At 42.5% G+C, this 22,387-nt stretch overlaps 1 protein-coding gene across 7 annotated transcripts in view; it reads left to right on the forward strand.

The window, feature by feature from the left end:
• The window catches only part of MAPKBP1 (mitogen-activated protein kinase binding protein 1), an 85,594-nt gene that overhangs the window by 34,701 nt on the left and 28,506 nt on the right, over window positions 1-22,387 (forward strand). For 5 of the 7 annotated variants that reach the window (XM_060175045.1, XM_060175040.1, XM_060175042.1 and 2 more), the window contains exon 3: window positions 13,918-14,009. In XM_060175045.1, coding sequence (XP_060031028.1) covers window positions 13,918-14,009 — 92 coding nt within the window. Of the gene's footprint in view, window positions 1-13,917; window positions 14,010-20,450; window positions 20,524-22,387 lie in introns of all 7 variants that reach the window. The other 2 variants (XM_060175044.1, XM_060175043.1) reach the window with 1 other exon arrangement.

Raw genomic sequence — 22,387 nt, forward strand, 5'->3', positions numbered from 1 at the left:
GTATCAGTTTCTATTTCTTTGAATAGTGACTCATAATTTTCAGTATACAAGTCTTACTTCTTTGGTCAGGTTTATTTCTAGGTATTTTATGGATTTTGCTGCAACAGTGAATGGGAGTGATTTCTGGGTATATTATTCTTCAGATTTAGTGTTTGCATAAAGAAATGCCACTGATTTTTGTACATTGATTTTGTAGCTTGACACCTTGCTATATTGCCTAATAACTTCCAGTAGTTTTCTGCTGGATTTTTTAGGCTTTTTTTTTTGTTGATTGATTGTTGTTGTTGTTATTGATGTCATCTTTGCTTAATAGGACAAAGAAAAATGGAGAAAGGAGGGGAAAACAGAGAGGGGAAGAGAAACATAGACATCTGCAGACCTACTTCACTGCCTGTGAAGCGACTCCCCTGCAAGTGGGGAGCCAGGGGCTCAAACTGGGATCCTTATGGCGGTCCTTATGCTTCACGCCATGTGTGCTTAACCTGCTGTACTACCATCCGACTCCCTCTTAGGTTTTTCTATGTATGCTAGCATATCATCTGCAAATAGTGAGAGCTTGACTTCTTCCCTTCCAATCTGTATTCCTTTGATTTCTTTCTCTTGCTTGATTACTATGGCAAGAACTTCCAATACTACGTTGAAGAGTAATGGTGATAATGGACAGCCCTGTCTAGTCCCCAATCAGAGGGGGAATGCTTTCAGCTTCTGTCCATTGAGTATGATGTTGCCTGTAGGTTTGGTATATATGGACTTCACTATCTTGAGGAATTTCCCATCTGTTCCCATTTTTTGTAGTGTTTTGATCATGAATGGGTGTTGGATTTTTGTCAAAAGCTTTCTCTGCATCTATTGAGATAATCATGTGGTTTTTGGTTTTGCTTTTATTGATGTGGTGAATGACATTGATTGACTTAATGTATGTTGAACCAGCCTTGCATTCCTGGGATAAATCCCACTTGGTCGTGATGAAAGTTAACCCAATTACCAAATGATGTGATTATAACAATAACTATCTATTGTCTTCTTAACCCTAAGACAGCAGGAACCTCACATTTCCTCTATAGAGCCTATAGTTCCCCCCGTCCTGGAACCTCTAGGGTGGGGCTCATTTTCAGGCATGCTTCTCTCAATTCATACCAAATAATATTGCATCCGCTGATCCCAACGTAATCAACACAGCGAGTACCACCTCAGCATGCTTCACTTCAGACTGTGTCCAGAGCGGAGGGTAGATAGTATAATGGTTATGCAAACAGACTCTCATACCTAAGGCTCCAGAGTCCCAGGTTCAATCCCCTGCACCACCATAAACCAGAACTGAACAGTGCTCTGGTTAAAATAAACAAACAAATAAATAAGACACAAACACACTGTGTCCAGAGACTTCAGTCGTGGAATGTCAACCCTTCAGCTTCATTACTTGGGTGATACCTTTCCTTTCATAGTATTCTCTGATTCCATTCCAGGCAGCTCACTTCCCTGCTAATTTTTTAAACATCAAAATCACCAGTATATACCCTGTCATTCCTCTACTTCATCCTGTGCTCTCTACCTTCTGTCTTGGTTCTCAACTTATTTCTGATGCTTCCATGAAGATACAGTGACTACCCAACATGCTCTTTCAGTAACGGCAATATTCTGGTGATTTTGGAGTGCCAGAACTCCCTCCTCAAGTTGCCATGGCTTTGAGAACCAGACAAATATGAGTCTAAATCCTGGTTCTTCCATTCACTACTCATTGGTAAAATGGGGACAATACTAGTTTTGGGTTTTTTTCTTTTTTTTTAAAGAATTTTTTAAATATTTATTTATTTTCCCTTTTGTTGCCCTTGTTTTTTTATTGTTGTTGTAGTTATTGTTGTTTCTATTGATGTCACCGTTGGATAGGACAGAGAGAAATGGAGAGAGGGGGAGAGAAAGACACCTGCAGACCTGCTTCACTGCGTGCTTCACTACCTGCTTCACTTCTTTACGCTGGTCCTTGTGCTTTGTGCCACCTGCGCTTAACCCGCTGGGCTACCGCCCGACTCCTTTTTTTTTTTCTTTTTGCCTCCAGGCTTGTCACTGGAGCTTGGTGCCAGCACTATGAACCCACTGCTCCTGGTGGCCATTTTTTCTGTTTTATTGGATAGACAGAGAGAAATTGTAGGAAGAGGGTAGAATAGAGAGAGGCAGAGAAAGATAGACACCAGCAGACCTGCTTCACTGCTTGTGAAGCAGCACCCCTGCAAGTGGGGAGCCAGGGACTCAAATCAGGATCTTTGTGCGAGTCCGTAACGCTTAGTACTATGTGCAACTAACCTGGTGCGCTACCTACCGCCCAACCCCTGACAATACTAGTTCTTCACAGAAGTTGTCAACTGTATTGAATGGGATAATCTTGTAAAGTGCTTGGCACTGATTGCACATCCAGTAGAAGGTTGATGTTATAGCAAATAATCCACAGGGCCCTTTTGCATTCATGGGTATAGATGCTTTAAGAATATGTGAAGGGGACAGCTGGTAGTACACCTGATAGGGTTCACATTTTATCATGGTTCAATCCTTTGGGCCCCACTTGCTGAAGGAGGCTTCACAAATGGTGAAGCTGTGTTGCAGGTATCTCTCACTCCCTCTCTTTCTCCCCTTCCACCTCAGTTTCTTTCTGTGTCTATCCAATAAATGGATAAATAAAATGTTAAGTAAAATGTTAAAACAAACAAACAAAAAAAAACAATGCTAACAACAAACAAAAACCTGAGGCAAAATATTTTAGCCCTAGTACTGGAGAATGAGCTCAACTCCAACTAATTCTGGACTCTAAGCACAGCAGCCTGGTTTTTCTGTTATGTTAGAATTTCTTGTTTCCTAGAGCCTCTGTGGTATATTAGAACTGTGAGTCAGCCAGTTGAGGTATAGAGAGCAAGGACAGAGAATCAAGGCTTACTCTGTCATCTTGTAGTGACCATTGTGCTCCTCCTTCCTTCTGACCAGATGACTCTTTGGGACTTGCTACTCAGCAAGAATGAGTGGACTTGGGTGAGAGACCTGTATCCTTATCCTCCTACTTGGCTCAGTCTTTAATCTCTACCCTGCAAGCTAAGTCTCCACACAACCTGCAGCCTTGGACTTCTGTGAGTTTTGTGGCAATTCCTAGAATCTGGTGGCAAATCCACTTGTGAAATTAGTGTAACATGTAGGAAGAGAAGTATTGACTGAGAGTGCTGCATCTTGGACAAATCTGTTCAGAAAAATATATCCCCACCCTCATGGTTGAATGGAGTGACTTATAACTTGGGCAATTTATAATTTAGAGCTTTTTTTGAGTGGCATTGAGAAATGGAGATAGGGAGAAGGGGGGAGAAAGAAATTAGTGACAATAAAACATGGTAACAAAAACTGAGGAGGTTGGTTTCCTCCCACTTGCTGGGGTTCTTTACCAAATCCTAGTGGCTCTGGCCTCTTGGTTCTGGGACCAGATGCTCCCATGGCATTGCTCCCTGATAATGGTCTTCAAGGCCAAGAAAGGAAAAGCACATCCTAACCATGCCCTGGGCTCTGGAGAGAAGCCTTTCCCTCTCAGTGCCATTGACTTGGCTCCACAGCCTGGGTCTGTCCTTGACAGATACCATTCTTTCAGCTCACAGACTGATCAGACCTAGGACTAGAGAGAAATCGGCTAAACTTAGAGGGTCCTGCTCAGAGTTCCTGGGATCATGTGTTTAGACATCTGGCACTGCTTGGTCAGCTGTGCTCTACCACTAATCATGCAGATGGCTCTGTGGAGGTTATTTCTCTTGTTCCAGGACTTACATAGACTGCCTCTCTCTTTTGGGAACTCCCTCTTCCACTAGCTTCTTTGTTATTCTCCTCCCTTTCTAACTGCCTGCCACCTCATCTTCTCCAGACTCTAAAAATATAATAGTTATTTCCCATGCTTCCGTCCTCAGCTCTCTCCTTTCACTTTGACTTCTACTACCTCATTGTATCTTCTTTCTTTTTAAGATATACTTTTTTGGAGCCAGATGGTGGTGTACCTGATATAGGGCACACATTACTATGCATGAGGACCCTGGTTCAAGCCCCCAGCCCTTACCTAGAGGGGAAGCTTCACAAGTGGTGGGACAATGCTGCAGATATCTGTTTCTCTCTGTTTCTTCCTCTTTATTAAAAAAAAAAGTCACTGAGAGTGGTGGAACAGTGCAGGTACCAAGTCCCAGAGGTAACTTTCGTGGCAAAAATTTTTAAAAATTTAAGGTTTATTTTATTTTTGAGGGGTAGGGGAAGAGACAACCAGAACATCACTCTAGCTTATGCAGTGCCAAGGATTGACTATGGGATTTCCTACTTGTAAGTATAGCACTTTATTCTAACCTGTGCCCCTTCTCAGTGTCTCATTTTATATCTTCAGTGGTGGTTTTGAGCTCTATGCTAATATTCTCAAATATCAATTTCTAATCTCAGCCTCTCTCCCACATGCCATGTTGAGTGGTCTGCAGTACCTAAAAATATATCCCTCAAGCACTATAGCTTCAACACATTAGAAAAAAATTATTATCTTTTATTTATTTGATAGAGACAACCAGAAATTGAGGAAGGGGGGAGACAGGGAAGGAGAGAGACACCTGCAACACTGCTTTACCACTTGTGAAGCTTTACCACTGAAGGGACTGGGGGCCTTGAACTCGAGTCCTTGTGCTTTTTAACATGCATGCTCAACCAGGTGAGCCACCACCTGGCCTGTAGCTACAACACATTTTTTTAAAAAATTTATTATCTTTATTGGACAGAGATAGCCAGAATTTGAGAGGGAAGGGGGAGAAAGAGGGAGAGAGACACCTACAGCTCTGCTTCACCACTAATGAAGCTTTCCTGTGCGGGTGGGGGCTGGGGGCTTGAACCTGGGTCCTTGCACACTATAATGTGTACACTTAACCAGGTGCGCCACCACCTGGCCGGCCGCTCAACACATTTTTTGAAGGGTGGTTATAGCCAGGATTTCACTGCTTCAGGCTGAATTTTTTTTTAGATACGGATCAAAAGAGAAGGGATGGGGGAGGAGGAGGAAAGTTAAATGTGCTGAGGGTTGGTCTCAGACCCGACTTGCACACATAGCAAAGCAATGCACTAAGTGAGCTATCTCGCTGGCCCGATTTAACACATTATGGTGCCATCTCTTTTAGTGTCACCATCTTGGTCTCCTCTGAAAGTAAAATATTGAGTCTTATTTTTCCTTCAGAGTTTTACAATGTCTGGTCTTGCCATTTAATACTTTGGTACTTTTAAATTCATCATTTCTTTTGTGTTGGTTTAGATCCTTATTACTTCTTATCTGGACAGTAGTAATCATTAACAATTGTAGGCCTCCCAGTTTATAGTATATGTCTTACATACATCATCTCTAAAACATAGTTTTGCTGATATCCTTAGCTCAAAACCTTTCAGTGGCTTTCAAGAGCCAACGTGGTCTCGTTCCTGGCTACTCTCCTGTCCATTCTTTGCTTCCACTGTTGCTCACCTGCTCTAATACTTCCTTCTGCCAGTATCTGTTCATGCAATTTCTAATGAGAATACCTTCTGTTTTTGTTTGTTTTTACCAGAGCACTACTCAGCTCTGGTTTATACTGATGTTGGGGACTGAACGGGGGTCCTCTGATGCCTTAGACTTAACAGTCTTTTGCATGACTCCTTATACTGTCTACTCTACCTGTCTGTATTTCTGCTTATTAAAAACCCATCTTTGGGAGCTGGGCAGTGGCACAATGGGTTAAGCGCACGTGGTGCAAATGCAAGGACCGGCATAAGGATCTTGGTTCTAGACCCCAGCTCCCCACCTGCAGGGATGTTGCTTCACAGGTGGTGAAGCAGGTTTTCAGGTATCTAATTATCTCTCCCCCTCTCTGTCTTCCCTCCTCTCTCCATTTCTCTCTGTCCTATCCAACAACAACAACATCAATAACAACAACAACAACAACGACAAACAAGGGCAACAAGGGAAAATAAAATTAAAAAATAAGTTAAAATAAATTAAAAAAAAAAAACCATCTTCATTGAGGCCCAGGCCAAATGCCATCTCACCTTCCAAGAATACTTCTTGTTCCTTTCTCTAATCCTGTACTAAAATCTCTTCCTTCTCTTCTACCACTTTTAATCATTCTTTTGATTTTCATCATACATTAGGTCTTTCCTATTGGATTTTGAGATTCAAGGTTAGAGTCTATATATTAACCTTAGGATTCTCTGTAACTTTACAATGCCTTTGAAATATCTTTGAGAATGACCCACTTTAGGAGATAGATTATACATTGTGACCCAGTACACACACATTCCACTGAAACAAATGTTTCATGATCAGTACTTACCCTTACTACAAGCGTCAAGATTTGGTGTTCTATTCATTCAGTACTCTCTATACTGATTTCAAGTTCTGTTAATAGACTTCAATCTGCATATTAGAAAATACTGTTCTTTCTTGTGTGAATGAGTAGTTCTGTGGCTTTTTTTTGTTGGTTTAGCTTTTCATCTACTTTAATGAGAGCCAGAAGAGCATTTCCTTTCCTTTTTTATTTTTCTTTTCTTTTTTGCCTCCAGGGTTTTTGCTGGGGCTCAGTGCCTGCACCACAAATCTACTGCTCCTGGAGGCCATTTTTCCCCATTATTGTTGTTGCTGCTGTTGTTGGATAGGACAGAGAGAAATTGAGGGGCGGGGGAGACAGAGTGGGGAGAGAAAGACAGACACCTACAGATCTACTTCACTGTTTGTGAAGCAACCCCCTTGCAAGTGGGTGGCTAGGGATCTGAACCGGGATCCTTGCGCTGGTCCTTGTGCTTTTGCACTATGGGTGCTTAACCTGGTACACTGCTGCCCCATCCCCAGCTTTATTCTTTTCTTCTCTCTTGGGAGTAAGTTTTTATGAAGCCATCTCTTTATCTCATTAAAGCAAGGGCTGATTTTGCTTTCCTTTTTTCTCTGGAGGATCTGGCAGTGCCCTGATTAGTGTGTACCAGGAGTGGTGGGTCCTTAAGCCTCCTTCCTGTGTGCCTGTAGTAGCCTTGTTTTGAGGAAGAAACACCTTTTTCAGGATCTTATAGGCTTCCCTCCCTGTTCACACTCAACACCTGCCTCAGTGTTTTCCCCACAGCTGTTTCCTTTTTTATTGCATGTGTGAGAGAAACACTGGGCACTGATCCACCATTTATGATGTTCTACCTATTATTGTCTTTCTGATAAGTGCTTCCTGTATGATCTCTGCATACAGGACACCTTCTTGGCCCTCCTATATATTATTTTTTAAAGATTTTATTTATTTATTTATTTATTTATTTATGAGAAAGATAGGAGAGAGAAAGAACCAGATGTCACTCTGGCACATGTGCTGCCGGGAATCGAACTCAGGACCTCATGCTTGAGAATCCAATGCCTTAGCCACCTCCTGGACCGCCCCTCCTATATATTCTTCATTGGGCCTTTGTCTTGCCTCATTTTCCTCAAATGATGCTTGAGGTCAAAACTCACACTAGGGAGCTTGTTTTCTTACAAGGACAGATGCTGTATTCAGGAGGGGTGAGGTTATTAACTGTTATTGTGAGATCTGAGAATCCCCTCCAACCCTTTTAGGACAGCTGTGAGAACCCCTTTTTCCAGCTACACATTCAAACAAAGGCATATTTTCCTTGTCTTCAAGTAGAAAAACATAATGCAACAGATTGGATGTTTTCTGTTATGTCAGACATTAAAGAGATTTGTAAGAATTTAAAGCAGTGCCACTTTTTGCACTTACTATTTTGTTTTCAAAAATAATTACATTAATTACAAGTGTTAATATTAACATTAACATTAATATTTATTATTGTTGTTTTTAAACGAATTAACAAATATTTAAAACAGCTTAATTATGATTTCTTTATTCTTTCTTCCTTCCTACCATGAGTCAGAACTTTGTATGCACGATCTCACCACTCTTCCACCTCCAACCCCCCCCCCCACCTGCTTTTTAAAACCACTGTCAGGGTTCACCACTCTGGACTGACTTTTTCCAATAGGGACGCAGAGAGAGGGAGATACACTACACTACCAAAACCTTGTTCCAGTGCCATGTGACTGTCACCTTCCCAGGTGAGCTATTCTTGCAGCCTGCCTAAGCCACTTTTTCATTCATTCATAGATCTAGAGAGAGGGAGAGCCACCACATGCTAGTGCTGTCCCTGATGCTCTGACACTCCCATGTGGTACCAGGAATCCAACCTGGAAATGACAAGGTAGGGACTCTATCTGGTAAGGTATTCTCCTTGCCCTCTATTATTATTTCTTTATTTTAATCATTTTATGGGGGGATTAATGGTTTATAGTACAGTTGTTGAGACATGAGTATAATTCCTCATCTCCCTGTGATAGGTGTCCACAAAAAACACTTTGCCTCTAACTTACATCCTTTTTCACCATCATGCCCTAGGATCCCAGTGCCCTCTCCACTCCCTCCCTTCTTCTTTTTCCCCAGAGTCCTTTACTTTGGCTCTGTGGTTTCTGATTTAGTAAATACTGGCAGATAGCACACCTGGTAGAGCACAGCTTGCCATGTGTGATTTGAGTCTCTCACATCACATGTGAGCACCATGCAAAGGGGAAGCTTCATGAGCTGTGGAACAGTGCTGTGGTTATCATTTTTGTGTGTCTCTTTGTTTCTGTCTGAAATTAAAAGGGGGGGAAGAAAGTCTGTTGGAGCAGTAGAATCATTTAGGTACAAGGCTTTGGTGGGCAAAGGGGGAAAATTGCATAAACAAAAGCTCTTTGAGGTTCTTGATATTTTGTGAGATTGTAAAATACCAAGGTCTGGGAAGTGGTGGCATGAATAATGTTGTGCTCTCAAGCATGATATTCAAGTTCCATCACTGGATGCACCTGGGTAGTTTCATTTCTTGCTCATTCTCCCAGTATGGTTAGTACATGGTCTTTGTTGCTCAAGTAACTTGACTGTGGGGATGCTCTGCATAGCAATGAGGAAAAGGTACGTTATACTGTGGTTCTTGAAATGCCCCTGGGGAGATGGTACATTGAGTATCATAAAATGTGCAGCCTTATAAGCACTTAAGTAAGAAACCTAAGTCAGAGAAGCACACAATATTCACACTTTAGGTTCTTTCCCCCACTTTTCTGTGTCAATAAATCTCAAGAAATTGAGGACTGAGATGTCAGGGAGGTTGTTCATGAGGTACCAAGCCCCACGCCATATTCTGGACCATATATTTTCTCTGTCTGTTTTAATGCTTATAAGGTAATATTTAAGACATCTAGTGAAGATGTAGAATAATAGGGTGAATGATTGTGTGCTCACCATCAGTTACCGTGCAGTATTATTGCCTTTATGATTACGCTCCCTTTGTACTTGCCTTCATCTGGATGTTCCCTTTCTGTCACAGCCAGTTTCAGATACTTTGTGGAGAATAGCACTACTTGAAGGTTTTGTCTGAGGAGGAGACTTTGAGCAAAAGACCTGAGAGTCTTATCTATATGTCTAGCTAAGGGAAGAGTGTTTTAGTAGAAGAAATACGTATGTTAAGGACTAGAAGCTAGAATCTGCTGAGATGCTTAAGGCAGGCAGGGTAGTTGAGCAGAAGTAAGGAGTATATGACATGGCATCAGAGAAGGATCCAGGGGCCAGGTAATGATTTAGTGACTTGTCATTTAGGGTAAAGGTTTTGGATTTGAACTGAAGAATGGGAAGCCCCTGGAAAGTTTTATTTTAATTTTTATTATTAGTTCACAAGATGATAAGAGTTCAGGAGTAGAGTTTCACATACATATGTATGTATACTAGTTTACAGCTCACTGCATTTACCACCAAAGTCTCTAAGCCTTGACACCTAACCCTCCCCCCCACTTCCTGGTAGGCCCCCCTCCACCCCCCAGTTACTTCTGATAGCCACCATAGTTTATTTACAAAGTTGAAGCTACATTTTAGTTGCCTTTTTTTTGCAAGTTCATTTGCTTTAGTCCTCTATATTCTACATATGCGCAAAACCATTTCATAGTTGTCCTTCACCTTTTATTTGACTTAGCATAATCATCTCCAGTTCAGTACTTTTTGCTGCAAATGATACAATATCATGTTAACAATTGAGTCGTATTCTATTTAGTATTTGTCCCAGAATTTCTTTATCTAGTCATCTGTATATGACCATTAGATTGATTCTATACTTTGAGTATTGTGAGTGGTGCTGCAGTAAATGTAAGTGTGCGTGTGTCCTTTGAAAATAGTATTTTTGTGTCTTTTGGATATATGAGTGATATTGCCAGTTTGTAAGTTATTTCCATCTTTATTTGTTTAAAGACTGCCTTTAGAGTGTCTGAAGCAGAGTAATGACATAATTTCACATATAGTTAAAGGAATTACTATGGTGTACCATGTTGAGAACAAGTTTGTAGGGAACAAGGCCTGAAGCAGAGGGAACCCATGGATGTCACAGCCATAATCCAAGTAAAAGATCATGTTGGCTTGAATTTAGTGTTGCAGTGATAAACGTTGGCAGACTCTCTGAGGGAGGGAAAAAAGTCCTGGCTTGTAGTGTAAGTAATGTGTTGTCACTGAATGGGGCCTAGGGAAAGACATGCAAACCACCACTTCAGCTGGGGTGTGCTCAACCCATTTGTCAACCCCCCCCCCCCATGCAGGGGGTCTAGGTTGACCTGCCTTGTCTGGGGTAAGTGGAAACCATACCTCCTTTTTGAAAGAGAGGGTGGAGAGAGAAGGTTACATGAGAGAGAGAGAGAAAGAGAGTTTGTTTATAAAGTCCTTTCCTCTGGAGCCTTACAAAACAAGAATCTCTGGACTCTCAGATCCTTTGAAAGTGAGCTTCAGTCCTAAAATTTCCTGCAAACAGGAAGCTGGTTTGAGTTAGAACATAAAATAAAAACCAGCTGATGCCCCTGCATGTTTTTCCACAGCTCCTCTCCGTCTACAGAGCCAAAGGAAACTGCCTTCCCCCCTTGGATAGTTGCTCTGAAAGCCAGAAAAACTGAAACCATAAATCCTTTGGAAATAAGTCAAGTTTTTAAGCCCAGGCACACTGCTCATGGAGTTTTTCTGGCCTGGAAATCTGTTCTATTCCCAGAGTCCTTAGAAGAAAGTGACTGAGGAGCCAGGGCCCTCGGTTGAGAGCCTAAAATCAGGCCCCTGAGGGGATGGTCTGAGCAGTGTTCCCAAAGTGGAGTTCCTCATCCCTTTGTGTGTCGTGAAAATCAGTGAAGTCAGCCAAGACCAGAACTCTGCTTTAATAAAATAGAATATAAGAGGAAATATTGCATACAATAAAAGTGAATCTTGTTTTATGAAACTTTTACTTCATTTTTATGCACAGACACACTTGTACAGGCTGGATGATATCTCTATGAATTGTGGTTAAAAAGAAGTTTGACAAACACTGGTCTTTAGGGCCTGAGTAGCTCTCTTCTTTCTGCTTTAGATTGCCTTTGAAAAGTCTAGGCTGTTCTCAGAATTAATTCTCTGTGGACCTGGTTCTTCTGCTCACAAAACATTTGCTCAAATTCCTGTCAGAGGGGAAAGAAGCTGAGAACCAACACACTAGTTTGATCTTTTGGGGTATAAACTGAAGTATAAGGAAGCAAATTTGAACCCAATGCCTTTTTTTATCAGATTAACTACAAGGGAATAGTTTACTGAATTTTGTGGTCTTTCTTAATTGTATGGCCACTTACTAGCCTCAGGCTTACTTCTCACTTTCTCTTCTGCAGTGGCCAGTGGTGCTGTAGGAATACTTCTACTTAGAAGTACTCCTCTGTTGGGGCTAGCCAAAAGACACAGTGTCTGGAGAGGGAATGGTGTCCCCAGCTGAGACAGTGTTCTCTCCCAGTGGTTCACAGAGCTCCTTTGTGCTCTTCAGCAAGTGCCTAGTTCTTAGGCCTTTCAGAAAGGCTTTGGGTGCTAGGACATTGTTAAACTGAGAAACAATGTGGAGGGAGTCATATGTCAGAGCAGACTCTCAGGAATGTGTGGAGTGAGCTGATACTGTAGCTCACACCACATCTGGTGCCTTCGGTGCTAGCTGTTGAATTTGGTGCATGCCATGTGGCAGTGATATGGTGCCCTGGACCTAACCCAACTCTGCCAGCCAGTAGACATGTCATATCCTGGTATGTGTTCCCAAGAACCACAGCAGATTTTTAAAAATATTTTATTCATTTATTAATGAGAAAGATGGGAGAGAGAAAGAACCAGACATCACTCTGGTACATGTGCTGCCAGGGATCGAACTCAGGACCTCATGCTTGAGAGTCCAATGATTTATCCACTGCACCACCTCCCAGACCACCATAGCAGATTTTTTTTTCCCTCCAGGGTTATTGCTGCAGGGTTATTGTCTGCACCATGAATCCACCGCTCCTGGAGGCCATTTTTCCCCCTTTTTGTTGCCCTTGTTGTAGCTTCGTTGTGGTTATTATTATTGCCATTGTTGATGTTGTTTGTTGTTGGATAGGACAGAGAGAAATGGAGAGAGGAGGGGAAGACAGAGGGGGGGAGAGAAAGATAGACACCTGCAGACCTGCTTCACCACCTGTGAAGTGACTCCCCTACAGGTGGGGAGCTGGGGGCTCAAACCCAGATCCTTACGCCGGTCCCTGCGCTTTGCACCACATGCGCTTAACCCACTGCGCCACTGCCCGACCCCCAGCAGATTCTTAAAGACATTCTTGGGGAATAGGTTTCAACATCTTTGGTCACCATAAGGCTTTTCTTTCTGCCATTAGTCACATTAAAATGGTACCTGGAGATAAGCATTTAAATAGGCCTTGTAGAAACACAGTGACAGTTAAGAGAATTAGGATAAAAGAGATTCAAAATCTACCTTAGTCCTGGGCTTCTTCCTAGAAACTGCTTGAACTGTGCCAAGCCTCTCAACCATAGATGGTCACTCCTGCAGTATCTGGTTCCTACGGCCCTCTCGGGGCCTCTGAGGTTGTTCTCAGTCATCCTTCTCAGAGCAGAGGACAGTCTAGCCTTTTCATGCAGCCATTTTATACTTAGGTGCCTTTCTCTCTGAGCCAGCAGAGACTAGGAACATTCCTGAGGACCCCCAATTCGGAAATTTCAGGTACTACTAGAGGAGATTCAACCTGGGACAAGATACTCCAGGTCAGACTAACAACCATATGGTTGTCAGAAAGAACAATTAACTGAACTAATCTGTTGTGGGTCCGGAGTTGTAATCAGTGTGGGGAAGTAACAGTGATGATGAGAGTAATGGTAAGTGTCCCATGGGCCATCTCCTCTTGGAGTCACTGAGCACTTCACATAGAGTTCTCTTTCATCTCTGTGGGAGTTCTAACTTTATAATAAAAGCACAGAGCATCTGTGCTTTACACAGCATAGCATAAATAATGTTTCTGCCTTCCAGACCCATACTCTATGAACTCACAGACACTAGGGAGGGAGTCCTGTGGGGAAGGGGAAAGAATGGGATAGAATGCAAAAATCAGGAATATTCTGAGTCTCCTCACTGGAAACCTGTCATATTCCTGGCTTTTGCTAGATCTGAGTGGCTTTCCTTCCATGCCCACTAAGGCATGAACATCAGTGACCTCCTGTTAGTCTCATATATCCAAGAGTCCAGTGTAGGAACTTGAGGCTTTATGCTATAAACAGAGCCTTTGTGCATCAAAGAGGTGCTTGTTCTACAGTAGCCAAGAGCTGAGCCTTTGTCACTTCCTTTTTTTTTTTTTTTCCTCCATTGTACCAGCAGGTTGGGCCCTTATTTAGTAAAACTGTCACTGGCACCCTCCCTTCTCCTATGTGATCTAGGCTCTGTAGACCCTATAGAACAGGGAGAAGTCAGGGCATTCAGGAGAGTTGCCAGCACTGAAGAATATAGAACTTTTTCCACTCACATTCTATCACATGCCACTTCTCTGCTTTGTTCTAACAGGTGATCTTGGAGAAGGTGCTTGGAATAACAGTGTCTGGAGGTAGAGGACTTGCCTGTGATCCCCGATCTGGAGTAGTTGCCTACCCAGCTGGGTAAGTGTCTTGGAAAACATCTTAGTGCACAGAAATTTATAGCCATACTAAACCAGTTGGGAGGGATGGGCAGGGCTTGCTTTGGTATCTTCTAGGAGATACATCCAGGTTATTTTTGTTTCTTTTTGTGGTGCTGAGCCTTGTGCATCTTTTCAGCAGTCTAGGCCACTTTTTCACTTGATAGAGACTAAGGGAGGGAGAGACATCATATCACTGGTACTTCTTCCATTATTATAACCCCTTTCCTGTACTTGAACTTAGGCCATGTACATGGGATAGCAAGCACCCTACCCAGCTCTCCAGCTCCCTCTCCCCGCCTCTGGCTATTGTTTTAGTGCCTTTTTAAATTTTTATTTATTTATATATATTTTTAATTACCAGCAAAGTTTTCTGGAGCTCAGTGCTGGCACTAGGGATCCACAGCTCCGGGAGGCCTTTTTTTTCTTTTTTTTTTTTTTTTTTGTATTTTATTTGATAGGACAGAGAGAAATTGAGAGAGGAAGAGGAGATAGAGAGGGGAGAGAGACACTTACAGATCTGCTTCACTGATTGTGATGTGTGTCCACTACAGGTGGGGTGTGGGGGCTCAAACCTGGGTTCTTGCACATGGTAATGTGTGCACTCAAGTCAGTGTGCCACTGCTCAGCCTCCTAGTGCCATTTTTTTCATAGAAGAACAGGTACCGGTTCTTTGTTACCATCCTATCCTGCTTTTTTGATTTTCCACCTCAATCACCATGCAGATTTACACTTTATATTGCATACAATTCCATATACCATCTTCAGTAACTACCCTCTAGTAATTTTCAGTACAAGATACAATGTTTGGGTGAAGGAGATAGCATAATGGCTATCCAAAGAGATTCTCATATCTGAGCCTCCGAAGTCTTAGGTTCAGTCTCTTACTACCATAAGCCAGAGCTGAGCAGTACTCTGATTAAAAATAATGATAATAAATAAAATTTTTAAAATATAATTTGCATACCATTATAATTTACTCTCTTTAAAAAGATTTAGCGGGCTAGTAAGATAGCTCACTTAGTGTGCTTATTTTACCAGGGGAATGACCCAGGTTTGAGCCTGACTCTGCTATACTAAAGGAAGCTTTGGTGCTGTGGTATCTTCCCCTTTAAGGTCTTTCTTTTTCTCTAGGGTGGGGAATAGTGGTAAGCCTGGAGCAGTGAAGCCTCAGTGATGATCAAATATGAATAGTATTGAATTGTTGGGAAAGTCATGACATATTTTTTTCTGTGCACAAAAAAAAAATATGTCATGACTCTTCCAGCAACCCAATATTAGTAATTTGTTTTTATGAGAAAAGAAGAGACCAGAGCACTGCTCAGCTCTGGCATGATATGATGTTAGTAATTGAACCTTTCAGCCTCAGGGGCTCAGGCATGCATGCTCTATCTTTACTAGATGAAGTTATCTCCCCAGCCCAAATTTACCCCTTTAAATTGGACACACGGAAGGCAGGTGAGATAGCTCATTTGGATAGTATGCTATTTTGCCATATGCATGACCCAAGTTTAAGCCAGGACCCCACCTCATTTGGCATCATGGTCTATCTATCTTAAAAACAAACAAAAAACATGGAGACTGGGCAACTGGTTCAACTGCTAGAGTATCCAACTTTCATACCTGAAACTTCCCATTCCATCCCTGGTACCACATGTACTTGAGTAGTGCTCTGGCACACCTCCCCTACCCTATAGATAAATAAATCTTTTTTCAAGCGCAAGGACTGGTGTAAGGATCCTGGTTCAAGTCCCTGGCTCCCCACCTGCAGAGGAGTCACTTCACAAGTGGTGAAGCAGGTCTGCAGGTATCTTTTTCTCCCCCTCTCTGTTTTCCCCTCCTCTCTCTGTTTCTCTGTCCTATCCAACAACTACATCAATAACAACAACAATAATAACTATAACAATAAAACAACAAGGGCAACAAAAGGGAATAAATAAATATTTAAAAATAAATAAATAGTGGTCTGGGAGGTGGCACAATGACTAAAGCGTTAGATTCTCAAGCATGGGGTCTGGAGTTCGATCCCCGGCAGCACATGTACCAGAGTGATGTCTGGTTCTTTCTCTCTTTCCTCCAGTTTTTCTCATGAATAAATAAATAAAATCTTTTTTTATATATTTATTTTATTTATTTATTCCCTTTGTTGCCCTTGTTGTTTTTTTATTGTTGTAGTTATTATTGTTGTTGTCGTTGTTGGATAGGACAGAGAGAAATGGAGAGGAGGGGAAGACAGAGAGGAGGAGAGAAAGATAGACACCTGCAGACCTGCTTCACCGCCTGTAAAGCGACTCCCCTGCAGGTAGGGAGCCGGGGGCTCAAACCAGGATCCTTATGCTGGTCCTTGTGCTTTGCGCTTAACCCGCTGCGCTACAGCCCAACTCCCTAAAATCTTTTAAAAAATAAATAAACAAATAAATAAATAAAGCTTTTTTTCTTTTCCTTTCTTTCTCTCTCCCTTCCTTCCTTTCTTTCTTTCCTTCTTTATTTCATTCTTTCTGAACACTTCAATGTGGTGTGTGGTCATCACCACAGTCAATTTTTAAATATCTTCATCAGGAGTAGCACAGGCAGTAACCCAGTGGGATAAGCGCAGATGGCACAAAGCACAAGGACCGGCGTAAGGATTCCGGTTTGAGTCCCAGGCTCCCCACCTGAAGGGGAGTCGCTTCACAAGTAGTGAAGCAGGTCTGCAGGTGTCAATCTTTCTCTCCACCTCTCTGTCTTCCCCTCCTTTCTTCATTTCTCTCTGTCCTAACAATGACGACATCAATAATAACTACAACAATAAAACAAGGACAACAAAAGGAAATAAATAAATATTTTTTAAAATCTTAAAAATTTTTTTTTCATTACCCTAAAAAGAAATCCCATACCCAGTAGTAATCGTTCTCCATTGCCTCAAGGCTCCCAGTTCTAGTTAAGCACTAATTTACTTTCTGTTGCTGTACTTCACCTATTCAGAATATTTCATACAATATCTGGTGTTTATTAGTAGTGATTTGATATTGGTTTATAAATTATAAGATCTCAGTGGTATAGTTTCACAACCAAATGTTTCTGTGCCTACTTTCCCCTTTGATAACTAACAGTTTCCACAGTCTAGGAGACTGGTTATATCTTTTTTTTTTTAAAAGTTTATTTTAGTTATTTGCATCCCACATAAATGAAAGTATCCATCTGCTAGTTACCTCTTATTTCACTGAGTGTTCTACCCATTTTGTCATGGTGATAAAGTATTTTTTAAGTGGCACAGTTGTATGTATATCATCACTTCTGTGTTTTTAAAAAATATTTATTAACACACAAAATAGAAATAAAGAGAGGGAACAGAGCATTACTTTGGCATATGCAGTGCCAGGAATCTAGCTTGGGACCTCATGCTTGAGAATTCCAAGCTCTGTTCACTTATAGACTCCTAGGACACATCATAACTTCTTCATCCACTCATTTGACATTGATCATGGATGCTTCTATATTGTGAATAGTACAGCTATGAACACAAGGGTGCATACAATGTTCCTTTCAAAATCATGTTTTCATGCCCTAGGGATATATGTCTAAGAGTGACATATTTAAGAACTCTGTATACTGTTTTACATAGGATTGACCTTTTTTCAAGGTCCTTCCATGTTGTAGCATTTATCAATATTTTATTACTGAATAACATTCCATTGTTATGGTATATGGATATATACTACATTTTATCTGTGTATCTGCTGACTGGCATTTGAATTGTTTCCACTTTTGTTCTATTTTGAATAATGCTACTGTGAACATTAGCCTATATGAGTCATTTTAAGAGATGTGAGAGCCAGGGGAATCTCTGGCATTATGGTCTGCCTATCTATCTATATCTATGTAGATGAAAAAAAATTCAGTGAGTAGTGGAATCACACATGCACAAGACCCCAACTCAAAAAAGGGAGGGGGAAGATACGTCATAGAAAAAAAAGTACAGGAAGGGCCAGGTGGTGGTGCACCAGGTTGAGTGCTCATATTATAGTGCATAAAGACATAGGTTCAATCCCCTGGTCCCCACCTGCAGGGGGAAAGGGTCATGAGTGGTGAAGCAGGACTGCAGGTGTCCCTCTATCTCTCTTCCTCTCTGTCTTCCCATCTCCTCTCAATTTCTCTTTGTCTCTATACAATAATAAATAAATAAATAAGTAAATAAATAAAATTTAAAAGAGAAAAAAGTATAAGACCAGGGCTGATACTCTTTCTTTTGCTTCCTTCTTACTCCTTGACCCTACTAATGAATGTTCCTTTTGGTTAGGCCCTTCCTGCTTCTGCTTTTTTATTTTTCTTTTACACATTTTATTTTTTTAAAGACTTAATTAATTTATTTATTTAAAATAAATTTATTTATTTATCTATTTAAGATAGGAGGAGAGAGAAAGAACGAGACATCACTCTGGTATATGTGCTGCCGGGGATTGAACTCAGGACCTCATGCTTGAGAGTCCAGTGCTTTATCTACTGCACCACCTCCCGGACCACACCCTGCTTCTGCTTCTCTCTGGCAACTTCTGTTCCTTATTGCTGAACATAGGGTGGGGACTAAGGGGTCAAACCTGGATCCTTGTACATCTTTTTTTTTTCTTTTTCTTTTTTATTTTATTTTATTTTTTTATTTAAGAAAGGATTAATTTAGAAAACCATAGGGTAGGAGGGGTACAACTCCACACAATTCCCACCACCCAATCTCCATTTCCTACCCCCTCCCCTGATAGCTTTCCCATTCTCTATCCCTCTGGGAGCATGGACCCAGGGTCGTTGTGGGTTGCAACGACCCTGGGTCCATGGTGGAAGGTCTGGCTTCTGTAATTGCTTCCCCGCTGAACATGGGCGTTGACTGGTCGGTCCATACTCCCAGTCTGCCTCTTTCTTTCCCTAGTAGGGTGGGTCTCTGGGGAAGCGGAGCTCCAGGATACATTGGTGGGGTCTTCAGTCTAGGGAAGCCTGGCCGGCATCCTGATGACATCTGGAACCTGGTGACTGAAAAGAGAGTTAACATACGAAGCCAAACCTTGTACATCTTAATGTGTGCACTTAACCCAGCATGCCACTGCCTGACTGGCTGTTTATTTATTATTTGCTTCCAGGGTTATCGCTGGGGCTCAATGCCTATGCTACAAATCCACTGCTCCTGGCAGCCATCTTTCTTTTTTTTTTCTGTTGTTGCTGCTACTGTTATTATTATTGGATAGGACAGAGAGAAATTTAGAGAGGAAGGGAAGACAGGGAGAAAGAAAGATAGACACCTGCAGACTTGCTTCACCACTTGCGCAGCGACCTGCATGCAGGTAGGGAGCTGGGGGCTCGAACCAGGATCCTTGTGAGGGTCCTTGCACTTCACACTATGCACACTTAACCCAGTGCACTGCTTATTTTTAAAGAATGTCTTTCCCTAAGCTGTCTACCTGCTATTTAAATGAGAACCCAATTTGTGGGCAGTCCAGTTTGTGCCATAGGAGACTTCTGGATTCTTGGACAGTGTCTTCCTGAGTGGCTTCTGGCAATTGGTGGCTGTGGTGGGGGTCCTATGGGAGCTGCCCTGCCTCTACCCTGTGGAGGCAAAGCTGGCCTCCATCCCCCACTTTCTGGGCAAGTTGATGAATGGTCTCCCTTGCTGGATGCCTAGTGCAGCCTGCCTCCGGGAAATTCCATTCGTGCTTGCCTCTGCCTGGGAAAGCCAAGTTCCTGCTTGTTGGAGGTGGGGTTGCCTACAGGATGGGTAGGAAAGGCCAGGGGTGCTGCTTGTTGTGTGTTGAGCCTGTGTATTTGCCTTGGGGAGTGTAGAGCCCTGATCCTCTTTTCCTCTCCATCTCTCCACCCCTCTGTGTGCTCCAGGCCAGCTGCCTTTAAGGGTGTGTGCTTCTGTTTATAGGTAATCCCCAGCCTGAGAGTCTGTATTCTTCCATGTCTGGAAGCTTCCCTGCTGAGACGTTTTGAGCCTTCCTCCTTGTACTTGACATGGCCAACTCACTTGATATTATTTCTTTGAGAAGGGACCCCTTGGGGTGTTTAGGTTTTGCTCCATATTAGCACTCCCTGACATGCCTCTGGTGGGATCTGGGACCACTGAAGTCTGAGCAGAAGCAGATTCTTCTCCCCCCCCCCCCCCCACCTCATGCCTGGTGATCCTGCCCCACCCCACCCCCACACTCTTATTCCTTCTGAGCAGTTGCTTGAGGAGCTGCTCAGGTATCCTAGAAACAAGAAGAGAAACAAAGCTTAGAAAATTCTCCCAGTGGCCTAGAGGCAAATAACAAACCAAAACAAACTCTTCTGAAAGGAAATGAAACAGCCCAAGGAGGGTGGGGTGGACAAGGGGAGTGAGTCAGGCAGAGGTGAGGTAAAGCCTCCAGGTAGGGACCCCTAAGCTTCAGTGACTCCGACTCCCACATCTCTTCTCCAGGTTTTCCCTCTGCTGTCACAGTTCAGGCTTCCTGTCCTCTAATGCCAGTCTGCTGACCAGATGGCCTCTTTGAGTAAGCATTGAACACTTTGAAGTGTGCACAGCCATATTGATTTGAGCCCCTTCCCTATTTGGTATGGTGGTGGGGCCACTGTGGATTGATCCCATCAGTTTTGAGAATGATTTCCTTATGACCCCTCCTTTTTAAAAGATTTTATTTATTTATTTATTTATGAGAAAGATAGGAGGAGAGAGAGAGAAAGAACCAGACATCACTCTGGTATATGTGCTGCTGGGGATTGAACTCAGGACCTCATGCTTGAGAGTCTGATGCTTTATCCACTGTGCCACCTCACAGACCACATTAGCCTCTCCTCTTAGCCCCCCCTCCCCCTCCTTGCCTCCTGTCCAGAGGCAAAGGCCTAAACTGGGGAATTCTCTGGTTATTACTGCTGCTTATCCACTGGAATAGGTGGCACCTTGGGACAGCAACTTGTCCTACCCAGCAACCAAGAGGCCTCTTGGTTGGCTTCTGTAATACGGAAGAGGAGAAGCTCAGCTTTTCAGAAAAGTCCCTCCAGCCCATGTTGGGATCTAAACTGAGACCCCTGCTGTGAAGTACTGGACAGGGCTTGAAGTCACAGAGCCTCTTCTGAACTGCTCTAGGAACAGCTGAGCTGAAGGGACACAGACTTTACTCCTGAGGAGCCAGTCCAGTGTGTGGGTTTGCCAGGAAGTGTGTGGGCTGGTAGAGAGACCTGGTGGATGTAAGAGGAACAGGTGCATGCCCCAGTAGATAGGAATCTTGTTCAGGGAACTCACAAGCATCAGTCTACTCCATGACTTCTGCTCTTTCTACAGATTTTATACCTGAGGCCCCTTGGTGCTTTCCCAGTTTGTTCAGTCATCTTTTCAGACATTTAGATATTTGCTGAAAACCTATACTGGAGATATAGCAGTCAGTCAGGCAGATAGTTACTGCTTTGGTTCAAGAAAGGCAAGCAGACAGTAAGTCTGTAAACCAAACGGTAAATCAGAAAGTGATGAAGTATTCTGAACAAAACAAAAGCAGGTGCTAAGTGAGGAGAGTAAGTAAAAAGTTACTAGGAGCAGGGGCAGTGCAGTTCCTCCAGGTCTGTGCTAAGCCTTGGTGAGAGGAAGCATTTGAGTAATATTTGAGCAACAAAGAACCAATCTGTGGAGACAGAACACCAGAAATGTTGCAGGTGGAAGAAATTCCAAGTACTAAGGTCCCAAGGAAAAAAGGAATCAACTGAAGACTTAGCAGCGGCCATGATGGCTAGACCAAGAATGAGTGATCAGAGGACTCAGACACTGACATTTTGACCTAGCTTGTAAGCTTTGCAGCTCACAGAGATTGGCTTCTCCTCCTGGAAGGCTGTGTGCTTCTTGTAGCTCTGCACCATAACCATGCTATTTCTAGGACCACTACCATCAAGTCTTCTCCCATACCTATGAGGAGCAACTCAGAAAGTGCCCCCAAACGAAATGCCAATAGATTTCCTGGCCTGGTTTAAGAGGGTTATTTATTTGGAAGTGTTGAATTATACAATCAGGATGCCCTAGGAAATATTCTCAACTTATTATTTAGGATATTGAAAGTATAAGAGTCCTGTTTTGAGAATGTATTTGGAAGAATATTAGATCAGTGTTGTGCTATCTCGTCTGTCTCAGTCTGTCTCCATCTCTCCCTTTCTCCTTCTCTGAAAGAGATAAAGGATAGAAAAAATTAGGCAGAGGAAGCTGCTTGGTGATGATATTGAACATACACAAAACTGGATTCACTCCCCAGCACTACAATAAAAAGAAGGAAGGAGGTTGTTTTACACATCACCTCTTACTGTTCTGACAGTTATTAATCCTTTTGCAGCTAAGGAAGTTGAATTCAGAGAATCCAACCTCTATAGAAGAGGTCT

Source organism: Erinaceus europaeus, chromosome 16, assembly GCF_950295315.1.
Source record: "Erinaceus europaeus chromosome 16, mEriEur2.1, whole genome shotgun sequence".
Taxonomy (NCBI): Eukaryota; Metazoa; Chordata; class Mammalia; order Eulipotyphla; family Erinaceidae; genus Erinaceus; species Erinaceus europaeus.